Source organism: Acinonyx jubatus, chromosome B4 (assembly GCF_027475565.1).
Source record: "Acinonyx jubatus isolate Ajub_Pintada_27869175 chromosome B4, VMU_Ajub_asm_v1.0, whole genome shotgun sequence".
NCBI lineage: Eukaryota > Metazoa > Chordata > Mammalia > Carnivora > Felidae > Acinonyx > Acinonyx jubatus.
The window spans coordinates 12,526,129-12,550,125 of NC_069387.1; the positions used below are offsets into that span (position 1 = coordinate 12,526,129).

The following is a 23,997-nucleotide window of genomic DNA, read 5'->3' on the forward strand; positions in this document are numbered from 1 at the left end:
ATTGATGCAAACTGCATCACTGAGAGATGTTGCCAGAACATCTAAAAACGGTCAATATGCATGCATTTGGTTATAAGCAGCCCACTCATCCTTCGGAGACCGATCCGTGTGGACCCTGTGCATCTGCTCTCCCCGTCCACGTCTCCCCTTTGTCTCAGTCGCCGGGTTGAGGGACGAAGGCACACCTCCAAAGAGCCAAAGAGTGACAGGATCCGGACGAGTCCCATTATTAAACAGATAGTATTACTTCCATGACGTTCTCATTTATTTATACTAATTCACTTATAAATTATGTCTACTAATCAATACAATCACATCGGGGCAGCGACTTGGGATTGCCAGCTCCAGACGCTACTCTCAGATTTCAGGAGAAAGCTGAATGGGAAGAAAAAGTTCTTACCTTGTAGATACAGGACTTAGCATTCAGGAAGAAGAGCTCAATGGTGGCATTATCCTTTAGGTACGAGATGCTTTCTATGTAGAACCTGAAAGACAAGACTGCAAGTGAACCACAGAAGCAGCAACTGAGATCGACTGTTTTCTGAGCTACAGGATTGGATGTGAGGACCAGAACTCCCAATCCCTATGGAAAAGAAAAAGGTGTGATCAGTTTTCCCATGGTTCCTTTCTGAAAGAAAGCAGAGTGTTTCAAGCCCCCTTCTAGCACATTAGGACAGCTATGTCTGCCAACCTTCACCATGGTTCAAGGACCTGGGACAGCCATCAGCTTCCGAGAGTACGGATTAAATCTGACCATCTACTTTCTTTTTCCTGACCCGCCTTCCAATTTTTTAAATAATATTGTTTGTTTTCAGGGCACCTGGGTGGCTCAGTCGGTTGAGCATCTGACTCTTGATTTCGGTCCAGGTCATGATCCCAGGGTCATGGGACTGAGCTCTGCATCGGGCTCCACACTGAGCGTGGAATCTGCTTATAATTCTCTCTCTCTCCCTCTACCTGCCTGCCCCTCTCCCCTCCATGAGATCTCTCTCTCTCTCTAAAATAATTTTTAAAAATCAATTAAAAATATTATTTGTTTTCAATATATTATTTTTTTTGTGCTAATCATTGTTGAGTCGGATTTCTTAAAGATAATTTCTTCTGCTCAGTTGAAGAAGGGGGGGCCCTACTTCTCTCTGAAATGGTTACACTATGTCTCCCCAAAGGCGGTGAGGTGTGGTTTGATTTCTGTGTATCCCGAGAGCTGAGGCAAGGGTTGGGAACACTCTGATGTTAATGCACATTAAGCCAAATGAGATTGAATTTTTATCCAAATGAAGCTTATAGAGTTTTTTCACGATGAAACATGCTGAAATTATTTATACATTTACTACGCCTTTACACATCGACTTTGGAGTGCATTAAATTACTTAATTAGATAAGGCACTTGTATTTGTCTCAGGACCAGCTGCGTGCAGGGAATAGCTGTTGTGGTCACGGAGGCGGGGGACAGAATGCAGAGCCTTGCAGGGGAACAGGACCCGTGTGGGGGTGACCGCTCCTGTGGGGCACTGGATCCTTGCCTCCTGGAAACAGGGGCTACCCCGAGATGGCAGAAGGCAAAAGAAGACAAGTGCTATGTTCGAGAACAGCGTTACAATGTGATGGAAAGAAACCTGGGGAGGAAATCAAGAGACCAGTGACCTGGGCCCAGCACTGTAGGATTTAGGGCAGATCCCATAATTTCTCTGGGCTTCTGTGTTCCAGACTGTGATGGAAAATAGCAGGACCCAGTCAGCGGTTCTCCACCCAAGAAGTCTACCGTGGTCAGATGCTGGAAACTCCTCCAGATTCCCACAACAGCCAAAAGAACAAACCAACACCGTACGAGGCAAACAAAACCCATCCCTAGGCAAGGATGAGCCCACAGCCCACCAGTTGGCAACCTCTTGTCTGTAGACTAATAATGCCTTCTACCATTTTTCGAACACGTGCAGAGGCTGCCATGATTAACACCAGGCCGATCACTTTGGTTTGTGAGTGATTCCAGAGTAATTTCTGATATTAGTGGATACGTTCAATCAGTATTAACACGATGACCACCAAGTGAGAGTCTATAAAATGTTTGGAGAGGACAGTATGGCCCCCATTCTTGCAAAGCCTGGGAATGAGTAGGCTGGTGGGTCTCTACCACCTGCTCTCTCCCTGAAAGAAAAAAAAAAAAAGAGAAGAAGAGGAAAAAAAAGAAAGCACCTTGCCTCCTGCTTTTGGAGCAGCTATTTGAGGTCATGGAGGTCTCGGCAAAGGGTCTGCTGCGGCCTGGGAGGAAGGCAAACTTTTGCTTCTCCACTAGCAGAGACTTGAAATGAAGCAGCAAACTCTAAGTCTTTCTTAAATTTTATTTATTTTTATTTATTTTATTTTATTTTGTTTTGTTTTATTTTATTTTATTTATTTTTATTTCAGAGAGAGAGCACATGCGTGCAAGCAGGGGAGAGAGGCAGAGGGAGAGACAGACAGAATCCCAAGCAGGCTCCACACTGAGCACAGAGCCCGATGTTGGGGCTCGATCCCACGACCCCTGGATCATGACCGGAGCCGACATCAAGAGTCTGGGCGTTCAACTGATTGAGCCACTCAGGCGTCCCACAAACTCTATGTCTTAAAGCAAAATAAGTTAAATTTGATTTAATAAAAAAAAAAAAATCCACATTTGTTGTGAAGGGTCAACAGCAAAATTAGAAGAAAGGAAGGAAGGAAGGAAAGGGAGAGGGGAGGAAGGGAGGGAGGCCAATTTGCAGGCATGGCACGTTACAGAAGAAGCTTGTTTTGTTCAAGCTACCCACTCTCACCCCGGAAAGCACCGCCCTCCACACCCCAACCCACCCCTGCTCCCTTCTGCCCTCACTCCAGAACACCTTGTTTTCAGGGACTCCGCAGATGCCCTCAGGGAAGGGCTCCACCTCTGCTCGTGGTGCTGCCGCAGGCCATACTTTTCTGTTCCCTTGGGCGTCTTCTTTCTAGGCTACTATTGCCTCCTGGGGAGCCAGGCCCCAGTCCCACTCGTTGTTTTTTTTTTTTTTTTTTTTTTTTGCATCTCCAGCACTAATAACAGCGCCTGGCACACACACAGGGGCTTAGTAAGTAAGTGTGGGCCAAAGACCCTGCTTTCAAGTTCACTTCTCCCCACTCGCAGATGAGTGGAGTTTCCAGGACGGGACGGTGAGCTGGGCAATGAACAATGAAGGCCCTCAGAAATAACCAATTCCTGGGCGTCCGGAAATCCATCCCCCGCCCCCGGGGGACACTGACATTCCACCCCAGGCCTTGCCCCTCTGCCCTTTGCTCACTGACAACATGGGAAGTTGTACAAGCAAGCTGCTGATCACCTTAAATCTTAAAGTCAGAACAACAGCAGAGGTTTCTTGAGTCTGACAGTGAGTGACCTTAGACCTGCCGTAATAACTGTCAGTCTAAATCTATGGGGTCTGAAAGAATGTAATTTCCGACAAAATGCCTTATGTCTTTATTGCTTTTAATTCTTGAGAACTAAGAAGTGAAGACATTCACTAACTGCCCCCCTCACCCCGACAATTTTCTCAAGAGTGTATGAGAAAAACACAATGCTCCCCCCCACCCCGCTCTCTCTAGCAACGGAAAGTGGAGAGGAGAGGGCCAATCCTGTTCTCTGCGACAGCATTCGTTTGCGCCGAGTTCTCCGCTGTCTGGCTGTACAAGGGGCAGGAAGGCAGAGGAAATAACGATATACTCTGAGATGAGGAAAATAAACCACCTCCTCTTGACAGAAACTGGAAAGCAGCTTCCTGTTAACCTTTATCACTGAGAAACAGCCTGGAAAGCACTGTGAGCCCCGGGCCTGTCATATTATTATTCCATAACCCTGGATATTTGACTCATCCTGAACTTGCCATCTGTGCTAGGGAAGCCTTGTGAGTCAAAATGCCCAGAGAAAAACAGACCTCAGACATCTCAATCCAGGCTCAGGGCAAACTTCGGGAGCACAGGGAGAAGAAACTTCTGGGGAAGCAGGAAACACTGATGGTTTGGGATTTTTTTTTTAAACCAGTTCTGCTCCTTTTGATTTTCAGGAGAGATCCTCCTTCCTGGCAGTAGGTGGCGATGTTGCATTTCTTTAACTACCAGTGCAGGGAATGGGGGGGGGGGGGGCCCCGGTGCTTCCTTCAAGACTTGGTTCACAAAGAAAATTCCGGGTCTCTGGGTAAACCCAGGGAACTGAAGGCTTTCTTGTAGATTTGACAGGGTCTCCGCTGACAATTCCAAGCCTGGCTCTGTATTAACCAAGGGTTTTTGGTGCTCAGACTTCTGGGACCTTGGTGGCTCTGGAGGGACAGCCCCTCCTGGGGTTGACCGGTTCCTAGAGATGCGAGCTCACCTTTCAGACCAATCCACACTCACACACCCTTCCTGCTCCTCTGTGGAGTGCTCACACCCCAGGGCACTAAGCTCCTGCCCTAATCACCCCAGGGCCAGGGCCAGACAACTCTGGACAGCCCCCAGGCCCCAAAGCCCACTGAAATTATTCCAAGTAGCCAGTGCTAAACCTGCTTACCCTGCCTCACCCATTCCTTCCTGGAGAAACCACAAAACAAAGGCTCTTGCCCACCCCCCCCCCACCCCCCCCCCCCCCCCCAGTCCCTCTGCCTCCTGACCAGCGCTGGCTCTCCCTGTGTGGCCCTGCAGCCCTGTCTGGTGTGGCCTGCTCCCCCGTCTTGGGAACTGTGAACAGCAAACTATCTTTCCAATGGCCGTCTTCCTTCCTCTACCCCCGATGTGCCGGCCTCACTGTATCTGAGTAATAATAAAACTTACACATGAAAACGTGTTCTTCAGCACATTTAGCAGTACTGAATCTTAGGTCTTTTTTTTTTTGAGTCAAAGGGCCAACCTTTGATGAGTCTGTTCCCCGAATTCCATAAGCAACGTCACACCCAACCTGGCCCAGAAGATGCTGACCTGAGCTGTTTCATCGGAGGGTCTGAACTAGGATAAATGTGTGCTATGCTATTCTGTGTTTGGGCATACACAATAATCAAGAGGTTCTGAAGCCTTGGGGAGTCTTGTCCCCTTTAACATGTGGACGCCTCAGACCGTGGCAGCTTGAATGGGGTCCAACCACAGGATCTCAGTCAGGTTTCCTCCTCTGCCCGTCCCCCCACCCCCAGCTCCTCCTCTTCCTTCTCACATCCTCCCTTTGCCACTTGGGAATCACCGAATATTTACAGCAAGTGTTAGTTAAATGGACCACTGATTTTATTTCATTTCCTAACGCACACACAAATGTCACATTTGGAATGCTGACTTTTAGTGGCAAAAAGGAGCGATCACAATGAAAAGGATAATTGATACTGTTGTGAGTTTCTGGGGCCAAATATCTCTGATATTTAGGATCTGAACAGGTCTAAGATCTCAACTGGGGCGTGGAGGGAGGGGGGTGCTTCCTTAAAGACCTGATCTAGCAAGTTCTGCTTAGCAGGCACCTCATTTTAGATCCATACCATCATTGTTACTATGGTGACAAGAAACAGGAGTTGCTTGTCTCAACCAGCCAGGAAAGACACCAACCATCAGGCCATAAACTTGGCTGTAAAATCCCCTCTCCCAGATTCAAGCTTCCTGGGATCCTCTCTCTCTCTCTCAAATCCCCTCTCCCAGATTCAAGCTTCCTGGGATCCTCTCTCTCTCTCTCTCTCTCTCTCTCTTTTGTGCTCAGTTCAGTTTATTGTTTGTGAAACTCGGTTTGAGGAGACAAACCTAATCTCAGTTTATTTTCCTACAAACAGCGTGGGTGATCGGAGTTGCAGGGACGCTTGGGTGAAGAATACACAATTAAAAAAAAAACAGCCCAGACACGGAGTAATCATTCTGAGCACAAACGTGTTCCCACAAAAATACAGGGAGATTTCCTTGGGTGTGTAGGGATATTTTTCCTATAACTTTTCTTGGCCTATTTCTTAAGCTTGCCTGGTGAATACGGTCAGAGGCTCATTGTTCTCAAATCTGCAGAGCTTGTCTCATGGTCTTAACCACTGGTCTGTAGTTGAATGTTGAATATGACATTGTTGACATTGTTGAATGACAGCAGCATGATAACGGGAGGCCAGGAAAATTCTGAGTAGGGAGTCAGATGAGAATTCTGGAAAGATATTCAGTGGTAATGCATAGGAGACTGGAAGGGGCCGCCACCAGGAGAGGTTTAGTGGTGGGTATGAGACCTATTTAAGACAAAGAAGTGAGAGGAATTTGTGAATAAAGGAAGGCAAGGATGCCGGTGAGAGTGAGGAGTTTCCCGCCGGGTGTTGGTAAAGCCAATTACACAGACGAAGAGGTGCCACGGAAAGAGGAGTGAGTTTGGGGTCACACAGATGAAGACGTCATCGATTCAGGCAGAGGAGCACCCATGGAATCTGGGGCCTAGACACCTCCCAGTGACCATGGCGGTGGGAGCCACCAACCGAGAAGCCAGTGGACGTGGAGACAGCAGACAAGGGCAGACCTATCCTTCCGGACCTTTGCTGTGGACAGGAGTGGAAGTAAGGGGGCCGTAGCTGACGGAGGATGCAAGTCAGGGAGGGTATTTTGTCAGGGGAAAGAGTCAAGGTCATGGGAAGGGGCCAGAACTGGAGCACATGCCTCGGATGCTGGGATAAGGGTCCGTCTTCCTCCGAGGGGGTGCGCGTGCAGGAGCATGTCTGCCGTGGGTGAGGAAGGAGGCCGCAAAGATGGCGGAAGTAAGGGAGCAGGAAGTCGACGAAGCTCCCTTGAGCCGGCTTTTGTTTTCTCCACAAAATCACAGGCCAAGTCGCCTTCTTGGAGCCAAGGGGTGAGCTTCTGGTTTGGAGTCTGTGGCAAGAGGAAAAGCCATAGAGGGCAACGTAGAGGGCCCTGCGCAGGCACAAGTGACAGAAACAGTGCCGGTCTGTGTGAGGCTGGTCACAAGCAATCTTGCACCAACTTGCAGTTGTGTGGTCCCCCTCCCCAGACCACACTCAGCAGCTCAGGGGTAGAGATAAAAGACACATGGGATTGAACCGATCCCCCCCCCCCCCCACTGCTTCGTGTGTGTGTGTGCATGTGCACACGAGGCCGTGCGTGCGTGTGTGTGTGTGTGTGTGTGTGCGCGCGCGCACACGTGACCAGCAGCAAAGGGGGGTCCCGGGCGAGGGAGAGGTTGCAGTGGTGCATAACAGGGTTTGGGCTGAACTGGCAGGGATGAGGACAGGCAGGGCGGCGAGGGCCTGGGCATGTGGGGAAATCGCTGTGCAGGTGCACGAGGGGAGGGGCTTGTCTGCTTCGCTCATCACTCTACCCTCAGCTCCTAAGACAGCGCCCACGACAGCGTAAGTGCCGGGTGGGCATCCGTGCCCCAGTAACTGAACCCACTGCCAACGGTCGGCGTGCGGCACGGCGTCCCCAAGGGGGGAAGCTCACTCCTTCTCCGCAGCTGGAATGAGAGTGGGTTTTGGCCCTCCTGGCCCCACAGCGATGCGGCTCAGGGTGCCACTGGGACTGTGGCGTCTTCTTTACAGGGGAGGAAAGAGCACAGTGCAGGACAGAACGCCTTCCCCCGGGAGCTCGCCCTGGTGAGCAAATGGCAGGAGTTTCTCAAGCGGGACGAAGGGCACACATCTCAGCTTCGGCAAACTCCTGTTTTACCGTCTACAATGCCCCTTCTTCCGTCAATGTGGAGATTCCAGCCCGCCACCAACCCGCTACTGGCCAACGTCCTCCCATCACCCTGCCACGGACACTCAGGAGTTCAGCAGGGCTAGATCTGCAATGTCAGGGCTGCTCTCTGCGCCCTCTCACCCAGTGGGGGTGCGTCCAGCTCGGACGCCATCTGTGCAGATGGACCCTGGTTCCGAAGCCCCAGCCAAGTGTGGAACACGAGGTGGACCAAGGTCATTGATCCTGACCCCAGGGCCTGTGGCCCTGATAGACTCTCTGATAAGCAATCACGGAGTTGCTTTTCCCGTGTGGAGAGAGAGGCAGCATGGTGTGGGGGGAAGGGGCCCAGGTTTGGAGTCAGACCTAAGTGCACAGAGCTGGTAACTGACCAGCCACATTGGGAGGGAGAATCAGCACGTTGAACCCTACCTCCCGGTCTTTAGGAGTAATAACACTCATGGGCTGTGAAGATGTACCATCATCCGGAATAACGCATAGGTGTTTAATAATGGACACTTCCCCTCCCTCCGACCTTTTTCCTTCTTAGGTAATTATTACGGCTCAGAAGCTCCACTCCTGGCGATCTGACGGAGGAGGACAAGGGTCGAGGTCCTTTCTAGGCTAAATCGCGGGTCAATGAAGGAGGATTCTTAGTCCTCTGTCCTGCCATCCTGAGACCCTATAGCAACAGGATACCAGCTTCAGGCCCTGCCAGGAGGACATGCTCAGAGGATGAAGCAGAATTCTCTGAGTTCAAAGTCACGTTATTTAATCCATTTGGGTCTCAGTTTTCACAATCGGTTGAACGGAGGTGATAATTCCGCCCTTCCTCTCCCAGATGTTTCAAATATGTGTTACAGCAAAAGAACATACCATTGCCAAATAATAAGCCATGCTGGGATGGCAGCCCAAACTGAGATCCCCAGTGGTGCAGGGTTAATAATTCCACTGGATGAATTCCTAAACCTCGGCTTACTTTTCCGTGGTCTTTTATTGGGTGCTTTTATTCTTTTCCATGAAGGCTGATGGAAGACGTATTCTAGAGATGTAATCAATAGATGTTTAAACAAAAGGAGAAAGGCCAGGAGTGGCTGGAGATCGCTCGCAGGCATGCACGCGTACTGACGTGTACTGACGGCTGGGGCTCTGGCAGGCGCACTCTTGTTGAGAAAGGTCAGTGCGGGCACACAGGGAAATCGCCCAGCTGGACATGAGCCCCTTTATGGACCCCGGCATAGTCCAAGGTCTGAGTCTTTTATGAGGATAATTTTTCATATCACTCCTTTGGAGAAGATAGCCTGTGGCCACCCCTGGAAAGGCACCGAGTCCTAAGCTGGGAATCCTTCCCAGGCATCCAAGTATAAATGCGCAATTCACCTGCAGGAGGGAACCCCGCCTCCTCTCTTGGAGGAAACAGACTGTTGGTGTTTTGCTGCTATGTTGCTGAGCTAGCGGAAAAGTGGGGCCTCCGGATAGCGGGGTCTGGGAGCCAGGATCTTCTGGGACTGGTGCCAAGGTGACAGCCACCCCAGGAGGTGGCTGCAATAGTTCGAGCGACAGGCAATGGGGGACTCAGTTTGAGTAATAAAGAGGAGAGGACAGGACGGGGGACGGAAGCAGCAGCGGGGGATTAACGCATAGAAGAATTTGAGGAACAGGAAAGACTTCAAGGTTAAAGCCTATAGGACTGAATGGAAGACGAGGTCACAGCTGCGAGGCACCACGGAAGGCCTGGGGAGGTCAAGATGATGAGTTTGGCTTTGGACCTGCTGAGTGTGAAGCCCTTGGGTGGCCAAGAAGTACCTGGACATAGACAGTGGAGGCTCTCCACAAAGAGCAGCTTTTGTGCTGAGCCGCAGAAGGAGCTCAGCTTGTGGGCAGCATTCTGCTGGGGGTCTGCCCCTAAATGGGGACTTGGAGAGCTTTTTCCCGGGAGTGTTCTGCCAGGTGCCTGTTGCGGTCAAGTAGGAAAATGGGTCCATTCTTGGTTCTCCGTAGGGTTAGCACGGAATCTACCTCCGTGGCTCTCCTGTGTGCAGCTGGTTTCACAGACAGAAGTCAGCCTGGAGAGCCCAGGTATCCTCAGTGACAAACGTGTCACTTGGGCAATCTCATGGCGCCCCAAGCTCTCCTCCAAGGATCAGTTCCCCAAACCCACCGATAACTCAGCTCATGACAGACCCTTCCAAAAAAGAGCTAATATGCAACCAGCCCAGGATTCTCTCTTCCTGGTTAATGTTGGGGAAAAGCGGCGGGAAGGAGGAGACATCCTGATATATGGCCAGGGTACTCACCCACCTTTGATTACAGGTGAATGAAACGCTTAAATTCAACTGAGCTTTGCCTGATGCTGCCTCCCCTTTTGGTGGCACTGTTACTGTTACTCTTCCATTTATCTGAGAAAATGTGGGCCACCATCAAATAGACTGTGACATCAAGAGCACGCCCATCAGTAATGGAAACGGCCAAGATTTGCTGTGATATGTTTGCAGCTATTAAACAAATGAAAAGGGCATTAAACCCAAGTTTAAATGTGCTCCCCCCGCTGAGGTAAAGATACATATTCCCGCCTGTTAAACGGGCCCTTTAACTCTTATTTAGGCTCTCCGATGCCTTCTGCAGTATCGGGAGAGCTATGTCTGAAAGGGCATCCCTGACCATGCTCTTGAGGAAGAACTGAACCGTGAACCGTTTGTGTCCTGCTCTTGAACTTCTGTGAACGTATTTTATAAGAACGGGGTAGATGTACTGGGCAGGAGTGTTAAGTATTCACTGGAAGATGGAGACATTCAAGATCAAATGCCTCTGCAGTTATACGCAATGAAGGTTCTGCACAGAAACTGCCTGGTGGCTCCAAGGACTGGGTGCTCCTGCTGGATTTGGACGTTCAGATCCCGGCTCTGCCCTTGAACCTGTGACAAGGCCCCCTCTCTGACTTGCCAAAACCTTCTGCAAATGAAGGTGAGAAGTCCAGCTGACCTCCTAAGACATTTGCAAATGTTGGGGTGCCCGGAAGGCTTGGTCAGTTAAGCTGGTCAGTCCTACTTCAGCTCAGGTCATGATCTCACTGTTCGTGGGTTCAAGTCCTGCATCGGGTGAGCTCAAGCCCCACTTCAGGGGAGCATGAGCCCTGCTTCCCTCTCTCTCTCTCTCTCTCTCTCTCTGCTCTCTCTGCCCCTCGTGGGATTCTCTTTCCCTCTCTCTCTTCGGCCTTGCTCACCTGTGCCTTCTCTGTCTCTCTCAAAAAAAGACGTTTGCAAATGTTAACCATGAGAAGCAAATCATATTCTCTGCAGTCCCCAAATAAAATAGATTAGCGAACAGAAATCTATTTTACAATAGAATAGCGAACAGAAAATGCCCATTGTTTCTGGTAATTTATCAGGCCATATCCTCCCTTCGCGGGGAACGCACTGAGCGGCTGCATTTCAACTATTCCTACTTGGGATAAACTAGGCAAGCTTCAAGAGGCCAGGTGCCACATGTGATAAAAGGGAAGAAGAGACAGACATTTGTGATGTCGCTCCAAGTGACTACCGCCAAAAACAATAATAATCTAAGGGTGTGTGGTTATAGGAGGCTCAGTCTCATTTAAGATATACACCCCCTCCCCCACAAAAAAAAAAGCAAAAAAAAAAAGGCTCTTATCTTCATTCCACACAAGCATCCTAGCACAAGAGCACAAACACGTGTGTTCGTGCACAGACACTGACATGCCTTGGACACTCATGCCCTGTGGTCACGTCTCCTGGGAATGCAGCTATATCGGAACCTCTGTCGTTGGCAATGGACCAGGACTTGATTCCCCTTTCTTGTAACCATGTTGCCCTCCCAGACTTTTCTGGACAAAGAAAAAAAGAAGCAAAAGGTTGGGGATGAACACCTACCTGACACAGAAGTACAAAACCACTGGTCCCGACTTTTTGGGGAAGTCGTGTTCCAATACTCTTCGATCTAGTTGAAGCCAGTTTAAGTGTCCCCTGAGGAGGAGAGAGACAAATTGGTTAGGACTTCGGAGTCTGCAGAAACTTCTTGTGACACAGGTGTGTGTGCCTTAGAACGGCCGGATCACAGATCAATGCAGACCTTCACCTCCCTCCCAAGTTTTCAATATTTGGAGAACCTTCAGGAATTATCTGGGAAGTACTGAGTCAGCGGCAGATACTGTGTGACATGAAGGAGGGGAATGGCAATCAGAAAGTCGGGGTTCGCGACCGGCTATCCATTTCCTCGCTGGTGCTGAAATGAAGATGTAATCATTCTCTCTCTCTCTCTCTGTCTCTCTCTCTTTCGTTCTGAATTCCCTTATGTAACACCACCACACTCCTCAGTGCTTCCTTTCCCGAAGGACTCAAAACCCACTTTAGAAAGCATGAGCAAACTTCACAATATCTTGCTAGAAGTAGAATGGGGTGAGAAGTGAATCACAGACCATTTCTTTAAAAATGAGGGGCGCCTGGGTGGCTCAGTGAGTTAAGCCTCCGACTCTCGGTTTCGGTGCAGGTCATGACCTAGTGGTTTCACGTTCAAGCCCCACGTCGGGCTCTGTGCTGACAGCACGGAGCCTGCTTGGGATTCTCTTTCCCTCTCTCTCTGCCTCTCCCCTGCTCACGCTGTCTCTGTCTCTCCAAAAATTGTTAAATAAGCTTTAAAAAGAAATGAAACTCACACCCACCATGACATTCTGATCCTAGGTATTTACCTGAGAAAAAGGAAAGCTATACCCACGCCAAGACCTTCACAGACAGATGCACAGACGCTTTACGTGCAACAGCTCAAAACTGGGAATAACCCAAATGTAAACCAACAGGGGAATGAGCATCACATAGTTACAGAACGGAATACTCTGCCCCAATAAAGACAGTGAGCTGTTGACATACAGCAGCATGGATGAATCTCAAAATAATGACGCTGGGTGGAAGATGCCACATAAAAGGATTTTATGTCTTTATAAAACTCCAGGAGGTGCAAACCGATCTCCAGTGACAGACGGTGCATCGCTGGTTGCCCGGGAGGTGGGAGGGAGGGCTCCTAGGGGGGCAAGAGGAAACTTTTGGGAATGACGGACATGTTCACTATCTTGATGTGATGGTTTCATGGGTGCAGCCACATGTCAAAACTTATCAAACTGTACTCTTTAACGTGTGTTTATTGCATGTCAATTATACCTCGTTAAAGCCATTTTAAACAGCGAACCACAGAGACATCTGATGACACACAAATGGAGTCGCTTGTGTGCTTCTTCCTTCTCTCTCTCTCTCTCCCTTTCGTCTTCCTTTTTGTAAATATTAATCACCTTCTCTGAAAAAGGGACTGCAGATGCAGCAGTGACCCAAATAGACATGATCCCTATTCCCCTCACGATTATATTCTCATAGGGAGACAGACAACCGCTATTCCAATTAATTGCAGAATTACTAATCGGGATGGTATTAGGACCCAACACCTACGGTACAAGGATCATGAGTAACGAGAACATGTAAGGACCTGATGGAGTCTGGGATCTTAGAAGCACTGCCTGGCGTTTCAGTGAGATTTGAAAAACAGTAAGACTCAACTTAGCAAAGAGAAGGGGAATCATGTTCCAAGCAGTGCGGCCAGCACGTGCAAAGGCCCTGTGGTGGGAACAAATCTAACGTGTTGGGGTCCTGTGAGGAGAAAGGGATGAGGGAAGGGCCTGGGAGGCCCCGCTGAGGACAGTGGGCTTTGCAGAGTGAGGCAAAGCCACAGAGCACATATGAGCAGAGGGGTCCACCTTTTCCTCCCCTCTCATGACCCAATCTCAGTGTACCAGCCTGGAGGACAGCGCCCTATAATCACAGTTACGCAGGAAACTCGTGTTGAATAGACCCAACTGATACACAAAACCTCCCTAAGGTGCCTGATGCTGTGGAACACGTTTATGATACACGCGCATGTGTGAAAGGCTGGACTCACTCCGTGGATAAAGTGAGACAAACGTTGCCTGACTCAGGGCATTAAAATGTTCGCTCTTCCAAGCTTCTGCTTGCTTCCAACAAATGCAAGGCAGGCAACACGCCAGAGGTTTCCACCTCCACTTGAAGACTTCATTCAGGCTGCACCTTTTGCACAAAATCCCTCTCTCAATGAAGCCCATGGCCGTGGCTTGAGAGAGGGCATTTGAATCTGCTTCTGAAGAGCGTCCACCTGGGGAACTCTGGCTCTTTTCCCTCCTAAAGATCTCCACCTAGAAAAACATTTTCTTTTTTTCCCATTACCTTTACCTTTCGGTTTTGGTTACTCTTCTCTGAGTAAGGACAGAAAATAATGGGGGGAAAGTTTCCAAAACCAAATGACTGGATCGACTTCTTCCAGAAAGGTGGAGTAAATTCCCATCCGACTAGAACATGGGATCTGGAAACAGAAGGCCTGGGTGCCAAGGTCATACCTGAGATACAGATAATGCCCCACGGGGTCATGTTGTTTCAAACCTCCGTGACTTAGCTCATACTGCTTCCTCTGTAGAATGTCCTTCCCCTCCTTCCTCACCAAGTGAAGGCTGACCCACCCTTCAAGACCCAGCCTTCCTGTGTCCTCCCCCCGAAAACCTTCCTTGACCCACCTTCCCACACCACACACCAGCCTGAGCTGAGCTCCCCTCTGGAGCACCCATCCTGGGCATACGAGCTGCTGTATTTTCCACACCCCACGGAACTTTCTCTGAGTATGCTGTCTCCCAATAGGCCTTTTACATCTGAAAAACAGAGACCTACCTCATAAGGTAGAAATATGTGTATAGAAGGTGTTAACACAAATATTACCCCTAATAATTGGTTCATAAGTTACAGCCACTCTCTTCCTGCCTCTGAAAGTGTCTAAAATCTCCCAGAATCTTCTCTTTAGGCTCAGTCTCCTGCAAACATGCTATATGCATGCTCTATACTATGACTCTCATTATGCTGTTTCTCCTCATTGGAATAGTCTCTCCATCCTCATTATCCAAACACTAGCCACTGTTCAAGGCTGAGTTCTGGTCTTTCAGAGAAGTCTCCCTTCGTTGCTTCAATCTGGGGTTTCTTTCAAACTTCTCCAGGGTTCTGTTCATGTCATCTACAAAGCATTCAGCACACTCTTAAGCAATTATGTAAAATATATAAACCTTACCTCTAAGGGGTAAGTTTTCAACCCTTAAAAAAAAAAGTCATCCCCACCACCTAGCACAGTGCCTGACAAGTATTAGGTGCTCAAAGGCAGGTGCTCCTCGATGGGATGACTGCCACCGAAATGGGTTTGTGCCTGCAACTCAGTTTACGAAGGTGACCTAGAGGCAACGCAGAGGTCAACGCCGCTGAAAACCAAGCTGAATGTTATCCAGAGCTCCCCTGGCCATGAGAGGCACACCAGGCCACGCAGGCCCACGGTGGGTGGGGGGGAGGCCCCCGTGTTGGTTACGAGGCAGACAAGGAATAAGGAGAACTCAGAGCCTTACTGGGGTTTCCATGGGAAAGGCAAGACAGGGCAGGCGGAATGGCTTCGGGTTGGCTGGTTTCAATGATCCTGGCAGGCTCTGAGGCATCGGGGCTGTCCCCAGCCGTCTGGTCCCGGGCCCTGAACTAATTAAGGGCAGGGGCAGTCCTGGCTCGGCGTGCGAGAGTTCTATAAAGAAGCTGGTTCACAGGGCTGGGCTCTGGGTCACAGGGGAGGTGCCAACAGCTTTGGCTGTTTGGCTCTGGAACGTATGGATGCCAAACTAGCAGAGAATCTGAGAAAAATGAGAAGAGCGATCCACCCGCCGCCCAGGCAGAGTTAAATTTTAATCTCTTGCCTGACAACAATCTGTGATCGAGGGTCTGGCAGGAGCCATCTTTTTAAACAAGGACCCTCACAAGACCAATCCACAGCCCAGCCCAATGGCTCAACATTACTGACCACACGGGCTGCTGGGGATTCGACTCGGGTCTCAGGGGGAATGAAGGATTCACCCGGTGAAGAGCCCCCAAGTGGGGTCGCCGTCCATGAGGAGACACAGACGCGGGTGTTACTTGGATACGACTCTTGAGGCTGCTACCTGCCCTTCTTCATCTGTGTTGAGAGCAGACAACTGAGGAAGAGATTCCCTCTTTAATTTCATTCCTTCCATTACATTTTTTTAAGTTTATTTATGTTGAACAAGAGAGCAAGTGCACAAGGCGGGGGGCAGGGGGGAGAGGGAGAGAGAGACAATCCCAAACGGGCTCTGTGCTGAGCGCATGGGGCCCCCGATAGGGGGCTTGAACTCACAAACCATGAGATCATGACCTGAGCCCAAACCAAGAGTCAAGACACTTAACTGACTGAGCCACCCAGGCGGCCTCACATTAAATATTTTTTTAAAGAATGGCGGTTTATTTAATTGGAAATTCCTTTCTTTGCAGCCATATATTGATTTCGCAGTTACCAAGCAATTAAATAGCTAGAAAGTAAGAAAACGGTCAGGAAGCAGAGAGAACGAGAAGGCCAGAATCCACCCAAATTGAATAGTCAGCCTCTGAGGAAAAATGAACTCCTTTTCTCCATTTCTTCTACCTGAACTCCTCAACCCACAACTGAAGGATGTGTGGTCTGACGCACACACATGCGGAGTTCTGATAACCACGGACAGGTGGAGGTCCCCGCACCCGGAGCCCTGGGACCCTAGGTGAAAGAAAGCTGGCCCACTCCATTCTAAGGGCCTGCAAAAATCTCCTCACTGCAAGCTGCTTACAAAGGCAAGACTAAAGGGACAGGTGACTCACCCAAGGTCCCTTATGATAACTGCCTGATATCTGGGCAGAAGCTAAAAGATGGATTAAAACGTAAACTGGAAACTCCAGGCCGCCATTTTGGGTTTGTGAACATATTTTCTGCTCTCGTATTTGGTTCAAAGTCACATCTGCTACAGCCACCAGTACCAAGGACTCCTCACCGTGCAGGACGTTTCACTGCCTAGGTGACACCCCACTGTCTTGGCACCAAATCCCTTCCTCAAATATTTCTTTTCTCTTGAAGTCAGGGTGGGATGGGGAACAAATAGGTCAAAGGACCATTTTCTCTATTCAGTTTAATTAAGAGATGTCTGATGGCTTGGTTTTCATTATTCCCATTGATTTTTCATTTGAGAATGCGCATCAGAGCATTTACCAATAACAAAGCAAAAAAATAAAAAAATAAAATGCCCAGCAGACACTCAGAGTATTTATGTTACTGCTTGGCTGATAACTATCTTTAAAGCTGAGCAAGATAACACTCATTTGGTTTATGGTGGCAGAAGGTCAAACCGTTGGGTCAGTAATAAATATGCAACGGCTTCCGGGCAACGGAAATTGGGTGCATTCATTTAACACACTGCTCTTAGCTTCTACATATAATACAAATGGATTTTTGGTAGGAGGGTTGACACCTTCAATAGAGATGGCCCTAAGGAGGGCTTTGTTTATAGAGTGCTACTGGAGGGTGGAGGTGTGTGCAAAGTCCCTCTGAGCTGATGGCTTTTTGGACCCCCAGGAAGAACAATATGCTGTGCCTTTGGGAGGTCTTTATTGTAGACAGGTCATTCCCCATGGGATGAGTTTCCAAAAAAGGCTAACGGCAAGAGCATGAAATTCTTACAGACCTCACTGGATGGGGGGGAGTGGACAGAGCTCTCTTCAAATGGAAGAATGTTGAGCTAGTTCGTATCCTTTGTCGGAAGTATGTGTTCTCATCGAGGACAGCTCAGGGCGAATGGTTTAGCTAGAAACTCTCAAGCAGTGGCCTTCAAGTGTGTGAGTGAATGTGTGTGTGTGTGTGTGTGTGTGTGTGTGTGTGAGAGAGAGAGAGAGAGAGAGAGAGAGAGAGACAGAAATTAAGATGCGCATCAAGAAAAACAGATGAGTAAATAATGAGCTGTTCAGTCCCTGACTTTATGGCTTTGATTTTTTTTTTATTGACAGAGGATGTGTTTGCTATACTATGTTCCTTAAGTCTGTTCCAAATTTTCTTTTATAGCACCTCCTACATTATATGTGATTATTTACCTCCTAAACTAAAAATACAAGCCCTACAAGAGGTCAAGGCTAGTCATTTCTGTATTTCCAGTGCTTAACAGTGGATGCTAAACAAACGCTGGTTAAAGAATGACTACGTCAGCGTCACATATGCCCCATCGATCAATATGGTTGTCAGTGGGAGACTGTCATCCACGTATAGACTATCGCTCCTGCCCTAAACAGTCTCCACAGTTGAATTTACTGTTCGCCTACCTCCAGGATCTGAGCTCCACCATAGAGCTCACACTGGGAATGAAAAGGTCAGGAGGAAGCATGGATCCCTAAGTCCTCCTCAGATTGCCCCATTCTTTTTTATTTAACTCAGCTGCACACAGGAAGAGTTCTAAAGCCCTTCTCTGGTCACTAAATAGAAGGTAGTGTGGTTTGCCATATGTCTGATGTCTACATGGGCTATCGCCAAGGTAGTGATGAGCGCTGAATGCAGGTTCCCAGGAGGAGCAGTTACGACCCAAGCACAGAAGTCCTGGTGCTGATTTTTCTCCCCAGTCTCCTGGGACAGAGCATTTAATGAATGGGAATTTGAAAACCTATTTGTAAAATTACTTTCCCAGAGCTGTATCTTCCTGCAATTGGAAAGCTGCTTTCCTGCTTTATTTTTATGATTATTTTATTTAGAAAGAGAGAGACAGAGACAGAGAACAAGTTGGGGAGGGGCAGAGAGAGAGAGAGAGAGGGAGACACAGAATCCGAAGCAGGCTCCAGGCTCTGGGCTATCAGCACAGACCCTGACGTGGGGCTCGAACTCGTGAACCGCGAGATCATGACCCGAGCTGAAGTTGGACGCCTAACCGACTGAGCCACCCAGGCGTCCCCTCTATTTTAAAATTGTAGATAAGCTTGAGAGCGAATACTCATCAGCTAGACCCTTCTCAGACGCCTCCGCCAATGCCAGTAACAACAGTAAGAACTCAAGGACACCACAGAGCACAGGAGTCTCCCCACTGTCCCAGCACTGAGACCACCGATGCATTTCCAGTCGGATGCTTTAGACCTAAATTATTTGGGCAAATCAGACTCTGCAAATAGTACCAATCAATGATGTGATCAATTGAAACATAGCATGTTGTTAAAAGAAAAAAATCCTTAATTGGTTCTTATGCTAGGATTCTGGCTTCATGGTGTCTGTGAACCCTCTAAAATTTAAGCATAAATTATCATGTGTATAAACTTTGGTGGAGGCAATGGAATGTAACTTGTTAACAAATTTCAAAGGGGGTCTGTGATTAAATAAGAGGCTGAGAACTAGTCATTTTCTTAATTGGTATGTGAAAATACATTCTAGCCGTACCTGGCTTTTAAAATGTGCAATGATGACTAAAAACATGTTTCCTTCCCCCTCAGCTTTCTAAATACTACCTCAAGGTTTTCAGGACACGAACACTCATTTACTGCATCTGACACACCATTCTTAATATTTATCAGAGGAGATTCAAATTAAAATTTAAATATACTCTGACAATCATTCCTTCAGCTTGGGGTATGCTTGACCATTTCTGTGAAAGAGGCTAAAAGTTGTTTTTTAAAATATAGTATCATTGTTTTTGTAAGTATGCACTGTCCTCACTGTGGGGCTTGAACTCACGAACCCGAGATCATGAGTCACAGGCTCTAACTACCGAGCCAGCCAGGCATCCCTAGGATAAAAGTTATTTGGAGCTTTTGATGATGGGATCCTCTGTCACCAATTTACACTGTAAAAGTTAACCAAAAAAATTAAACACCTGGGTCGTAAGGATGTTGGCATATGTCCAAAATCACAGAACTGCACGCGTGAAATATATACAGTTCTTTGTATACCAATTACACCTCAACAAGACTATTTTATAAAAAGGAACCCAAACAGAGGAAACAAAATGCTGATCGAAAACAGATCAGATAACTAAAAACACGGCTTTACTGATTTAAATTATGTAACCCAGAACCACGGGCTGTGAAAGCAAAAACAAAACACCAAACAAAACTTGGGTGTTAAAACAGCAAGGAAATAAGTAAAAAATAAAATGTATAAAGAACATTCCTGAAATGACGGTGCCAATGACTCATAAATGAACATTTCAGTTATACCATACGTGCTCATGGAAACACTACATCTGAATGAGTTTATTCTTAAACGTTAGGTTTCCCGAGTCTCCCCGGGACGGAGAGAGCCTGTAATTGTGTAGGTCCCTGGCGTGTGTCATGACATAATTGGTCATATGTGACCCCAGATATTCAAAGTGTGAGTGAACTCGGCTTCTCTTCTTGGATAATAGGAGGAAGCAGAGAAAATTCACACCAACTTTCCTGTCTTTCTAGAACAGGGGTTTTCAAACTTGGCAACTTTAAATAATCAATGGCAGAGCTTTGAAAGATATTGATGCTTAGGCCACAGCCGGACCAATTAAATCAGAATATGGGGTGGGGGGCCAGGCACCGGGATTTTATAAAATGTCCTGTTAGGCGCCAGTGTGCAGTTAAAGCTGAGAACTGTGACTCTAGCAAAACATAATTATTTTAAGACCAAATTGAGGCTGGGCTCTGAGGTTGTTTCAGAATGTTTTAAAGGCTGCCAAAATGTCATTGTTTGGATCACCAGCATTCAGGCCATTTACAGATGACCATGGATAACTCTCTGTAATAGTCATTAAAAAATAAAAGGTGTGTTGGGGGCGGGGGAGGCGCGCCTGGGTGGCTCAATTGGTTAAGCATCTGACTCTTGATCTCAGGTCTTGATCTCGGGGTCGTGAGTTCAAGCCCCACATTAGGCTCCATCCTGGGTGTGGAGCCTACTTAAAATAAATGAACAAACAAACAAATAAATAAATAGTAAAATAAAATAAAAGGGGACTAAATGCAATTGGGTCCTGGAACAGAAAGAAAAAAGGGCATTGGTGCAAACTGGTAAAATTTAAATGAAGCCTATAGTTTAGTACCAATAACAATAGTATACTAGCACCAATGGTAATCTCTTCGTTTTGAGAAATGTAACACAGTTGGTAAGCTATTCACATTTGGGGAAGCTGGGTGAAGGGTATACAGGAACTCTGTGCTCACTTTGCCAACTCTTGTGAGCCTAATTCTTTCAAAATAAAAAAGTTAAGAGTTGGATTAGAAGAGGACAAGGCGAAGCTAGTACTAACACTGCACAAGTGCGGATTAGCTGACAATATTAAATATCTGTTGGCACAAAGTCGTGTCCTGTGGACTTAGGCACCTCATTAAAGGATACAACTTATGGTGTGAGAAAAGCTTAGAGAAACTTCCAATCTCCTGTCTTCATTTTGCTTTTATGTAGCTCTTCTCCAGCCCCACGTAGATCCTACAAAATGTCATCAACGGCAGTTAATATTAAAGGGCTCAGGGGCAACATACGACCTACAAGTCGTATATTCTACCGTAAGGAATCATGATAGGGCCCGTGGTACCTTGCACTGGGTACAGAACTTTATGGCCCATAAGCACTTTCCAAATGTTAGTCTTGCTGGGTTTGCATTAGGAAATATGCAAACCCATGGACTATACCATGGGCGTAATAAAAGATAAAACTTCAATTTCATTTTGTTATGAGACACGGTGTGCACCTGCATAAATCTTTCTCACGCACACACACACACACGCGTGTGCACACATACACACACTCCACATCAGAGTACACACCCACAATTCACACACACTTTATTAAAGAGCCTGTGTTAGTCTGGAAGCGCCCAGAGTGAAGCATATGACCTCATATGACCACCAACGAGGCCGGGTCTCAGCCACAGGCACTACGTTCTGGTGGTAGCTGACCTCTTTCCTACCAGGAAAAAGGACAAAAGTTCCGATAATGAATGAGGACATCAGCTGCCATCTGTTGGCCCCAGGTGTTGCCAGGCCACAGCTGACTATGCCCTGAGTCATGGCTATTCTTTTGTTTCTGTCTCCTCGTCCCGGTCCCTCGGGGGCCCCTGTTCTTGATTTTCATGGGCCCCCGGCACTGGCCGACTCCCAGTGAGTCAGGCCCACCTGGCAGCCGCGGTCCTCGCCCACCGAGCTCCTGCCAGCTGCCTCCCACTCCTACACTCGCTGGATGGGCCCTCCTACCCGGCCTCGGGTGAAGGGGATGGTGACAGCTACGCTCTGCCTTGCCCATGCCAGAGGATGGCTCACATCCTCCCCAGGACTGCCTCCGATCCCATCACTCAAGGGGAGCAGGACGCTTTCCGCCAGCCTGGCCTCACACTTACACACGCAGGGGCACACTCACGCTTTCCTGGCCAGCCCAGAGAACCAGGAACGCGAAGTCCCACAACAGACGGGCCGTTTGATGGGCCAAGTGCACTGCCCTGTTGGCTCCCACTGTCCTTTCGGCACCGCGCGGCTTCGTGCTGTCCTCTCTCTCGGGAGGAGGGTGACTTTCTACCTTCCTTCCAGCCCGTGCTGTTCAGGCAGTGATGTGCAACATTCAACAGGAGTATTTCCTCCTCGTTGGCCTGGCACAACATGCTCATTCTATGATTCTTGTTCATTCAAAAGGGAAGTCTAATTGGGACTCATGGAGAGTTCACGGATGTTTTAACAAGAGTAAACATACTTGGGCGACGTGAACAATGGGATATGATTAATTGGAACTTCTGGTTTCCTTCTAATTAGTGAAATGCATGAAAAGCAATTTAGAGGGTTTCACAGTGATTCTCAGGAAAAGGGGCAGAAAACATCTGCATTTGTGAAAGTGGACGCTCTCGGTGTGTATTTGTTTTAAAGGATTTGTTTTCTTACCGGGCTGGCTCCTTCCCACCAGAGCCCTCCAGCTCCCAGCCGTGCTTACTGGTCCTACTTCCAGGCCCAGTGATCATTCTAGACCAGGACTAACACTCCGGCTTTCCTTCCTGCTCAGTTCCCTACGGGCTCCAGGAGACAGGCTGACCTGGCTCTGCCCGGCTTTCCTGAGGACCGTGTGGCTCTGCTCCCCACGCCTGCAACCTGCTCACACCTCTGCCTGAAATGCTGCCAGTGTGGCAGGCAAATGTTCCAGTTCAGTCCAAGATGGTCCCAGTTTATGTGCCCTTTGACTCATGCTGTCCGATTCAGGTAATAAATCAGATGGCCAGCTCCTGAGGCTAAATGTACCCATGTGCGGATACAGCCGATGACCTATGCTCATCCCAATGTGGACGCCTCCTGTCCCGGCTTCTGAACTTGTCTGGCCTTGATGGCACCATCTGGATTGGTGGGGCCTGGCCTTCCCTGTACTGTCTTGTCCAGTGACTCACCTAACCCTTATCTGCCAGTATTCTAGCAAATCATCTCTGTAATTCCAAATATTCGGAAGAGAGAGAGAGAGAGAGAGAGAGAGAGAGGGAGAGGGAGTGAGTGTGTGTGTGTGTACACAAAGGGTCTTCGAAGAAGATCATGAACCATTTCCTTTTTTGCATCTTCTCTAGGAATCTGTGCCGGCACTCTCTTTTGCAAAGAGTACATTAAGAAGGAAATTGAAATTTTAGTAAAGATATTTCTTACTTGTGTTGCAAAATGCCACTTCACAGAGCCAAATTGAAAACCACTGAAAACAAATGTACTTCTCACCAGAGGGATGATACGAATTTTCGATTTTTATATTCGACTTCAGCCGAGACAGTGAAACCGCACAGATACTTTTCATTTGAATTTATCATCAAATTCATTTCCTGTTATTGTTACTCTAACACTGGAGAGAAAATATTTAATTTCCAGAAGTTTTCATTTAACTTTAATAGGAAACAAACCCATTCGAATCCCCTTTAGAAAAAATACACAATTCAGTTCTGAACACGAACCTGCTTGACTGTGAGAACTAGTTTACCTAATAATTTTATATTAGCATCACCCTAATTATATCCTTTGGCCGTTCCAGGCATGATCACAAGGTCTTTGAAATTTGGATGATGAACTTGGACTGACCCCATACCGCGGGACCCAAGCGGCCTGCAAGCAGATTCCGCTGTTGACAGCTGGGACTTTCCCTGTAGGATCCGAGGGCTCGGGGTAGCACTTACGTCTCATCTGTGAAGGCTATTCCGAAGTATTCCTTTTCCTTCAGGTTGAAGTGCGATGCCACGAGGTCCAGCAGCTCCTTGGCCAAAAGCTTGGGCTGGAGGGAGAATGAGATGGAAAAGGGACGAGTGAGTAGAGGTGACTCATCCTCAGACACACAATCTCAGGTTGATGTAATTTTTTAAATGGAATGTCTCAAAGCTCAAGGACATCAATGCAAGTGATTTTTTTAATGTTTTATTTATTTTTGAGAGAGAGAGACAGAGAGAGACAGAACATGGGAAGGGGCAGAGGGAGAAGGAGACTGAACCTGAAGCAGGCTCCAGGCTCC

The 23,997-nt window shown here is 48.0% G+C and overlaps 1 protein-coding gene across 10 annotated transcripts in view; it reads right to left on the reverse strand.

Annotated features, from left to right (window-relative positions):
- FRMD4A (FERM domain containing 4A) overlaps window positions 1-23,997 on the reverse strand; it is a 606,423-nt gene that overhangs the window by 121,895 nt on the left and 460,531 nt on the right. For all 10 annotated transcript variants that reach the window (XM_053225322.1, XM_027073468.2, XM_053225320.1 and 7 more), the window contains 3 exons: window positions 23,669-23,763; window positions 11,535-11,627; window positions 401-485 (listed from right to left, as the gene is read on the reverse strand). In XM_053225322.1, coding sequence (XP_053081297.1) covers window positions 401-485; window positions 11,535-11,627; window positions 23,669-23,763 — 273 coding nt within the window. The remainder of the gene's footprint in view (window positions 1-400; window positions 486-11,534; window positions 11,628-23,668; window positions 23,764-23,997) is intronic.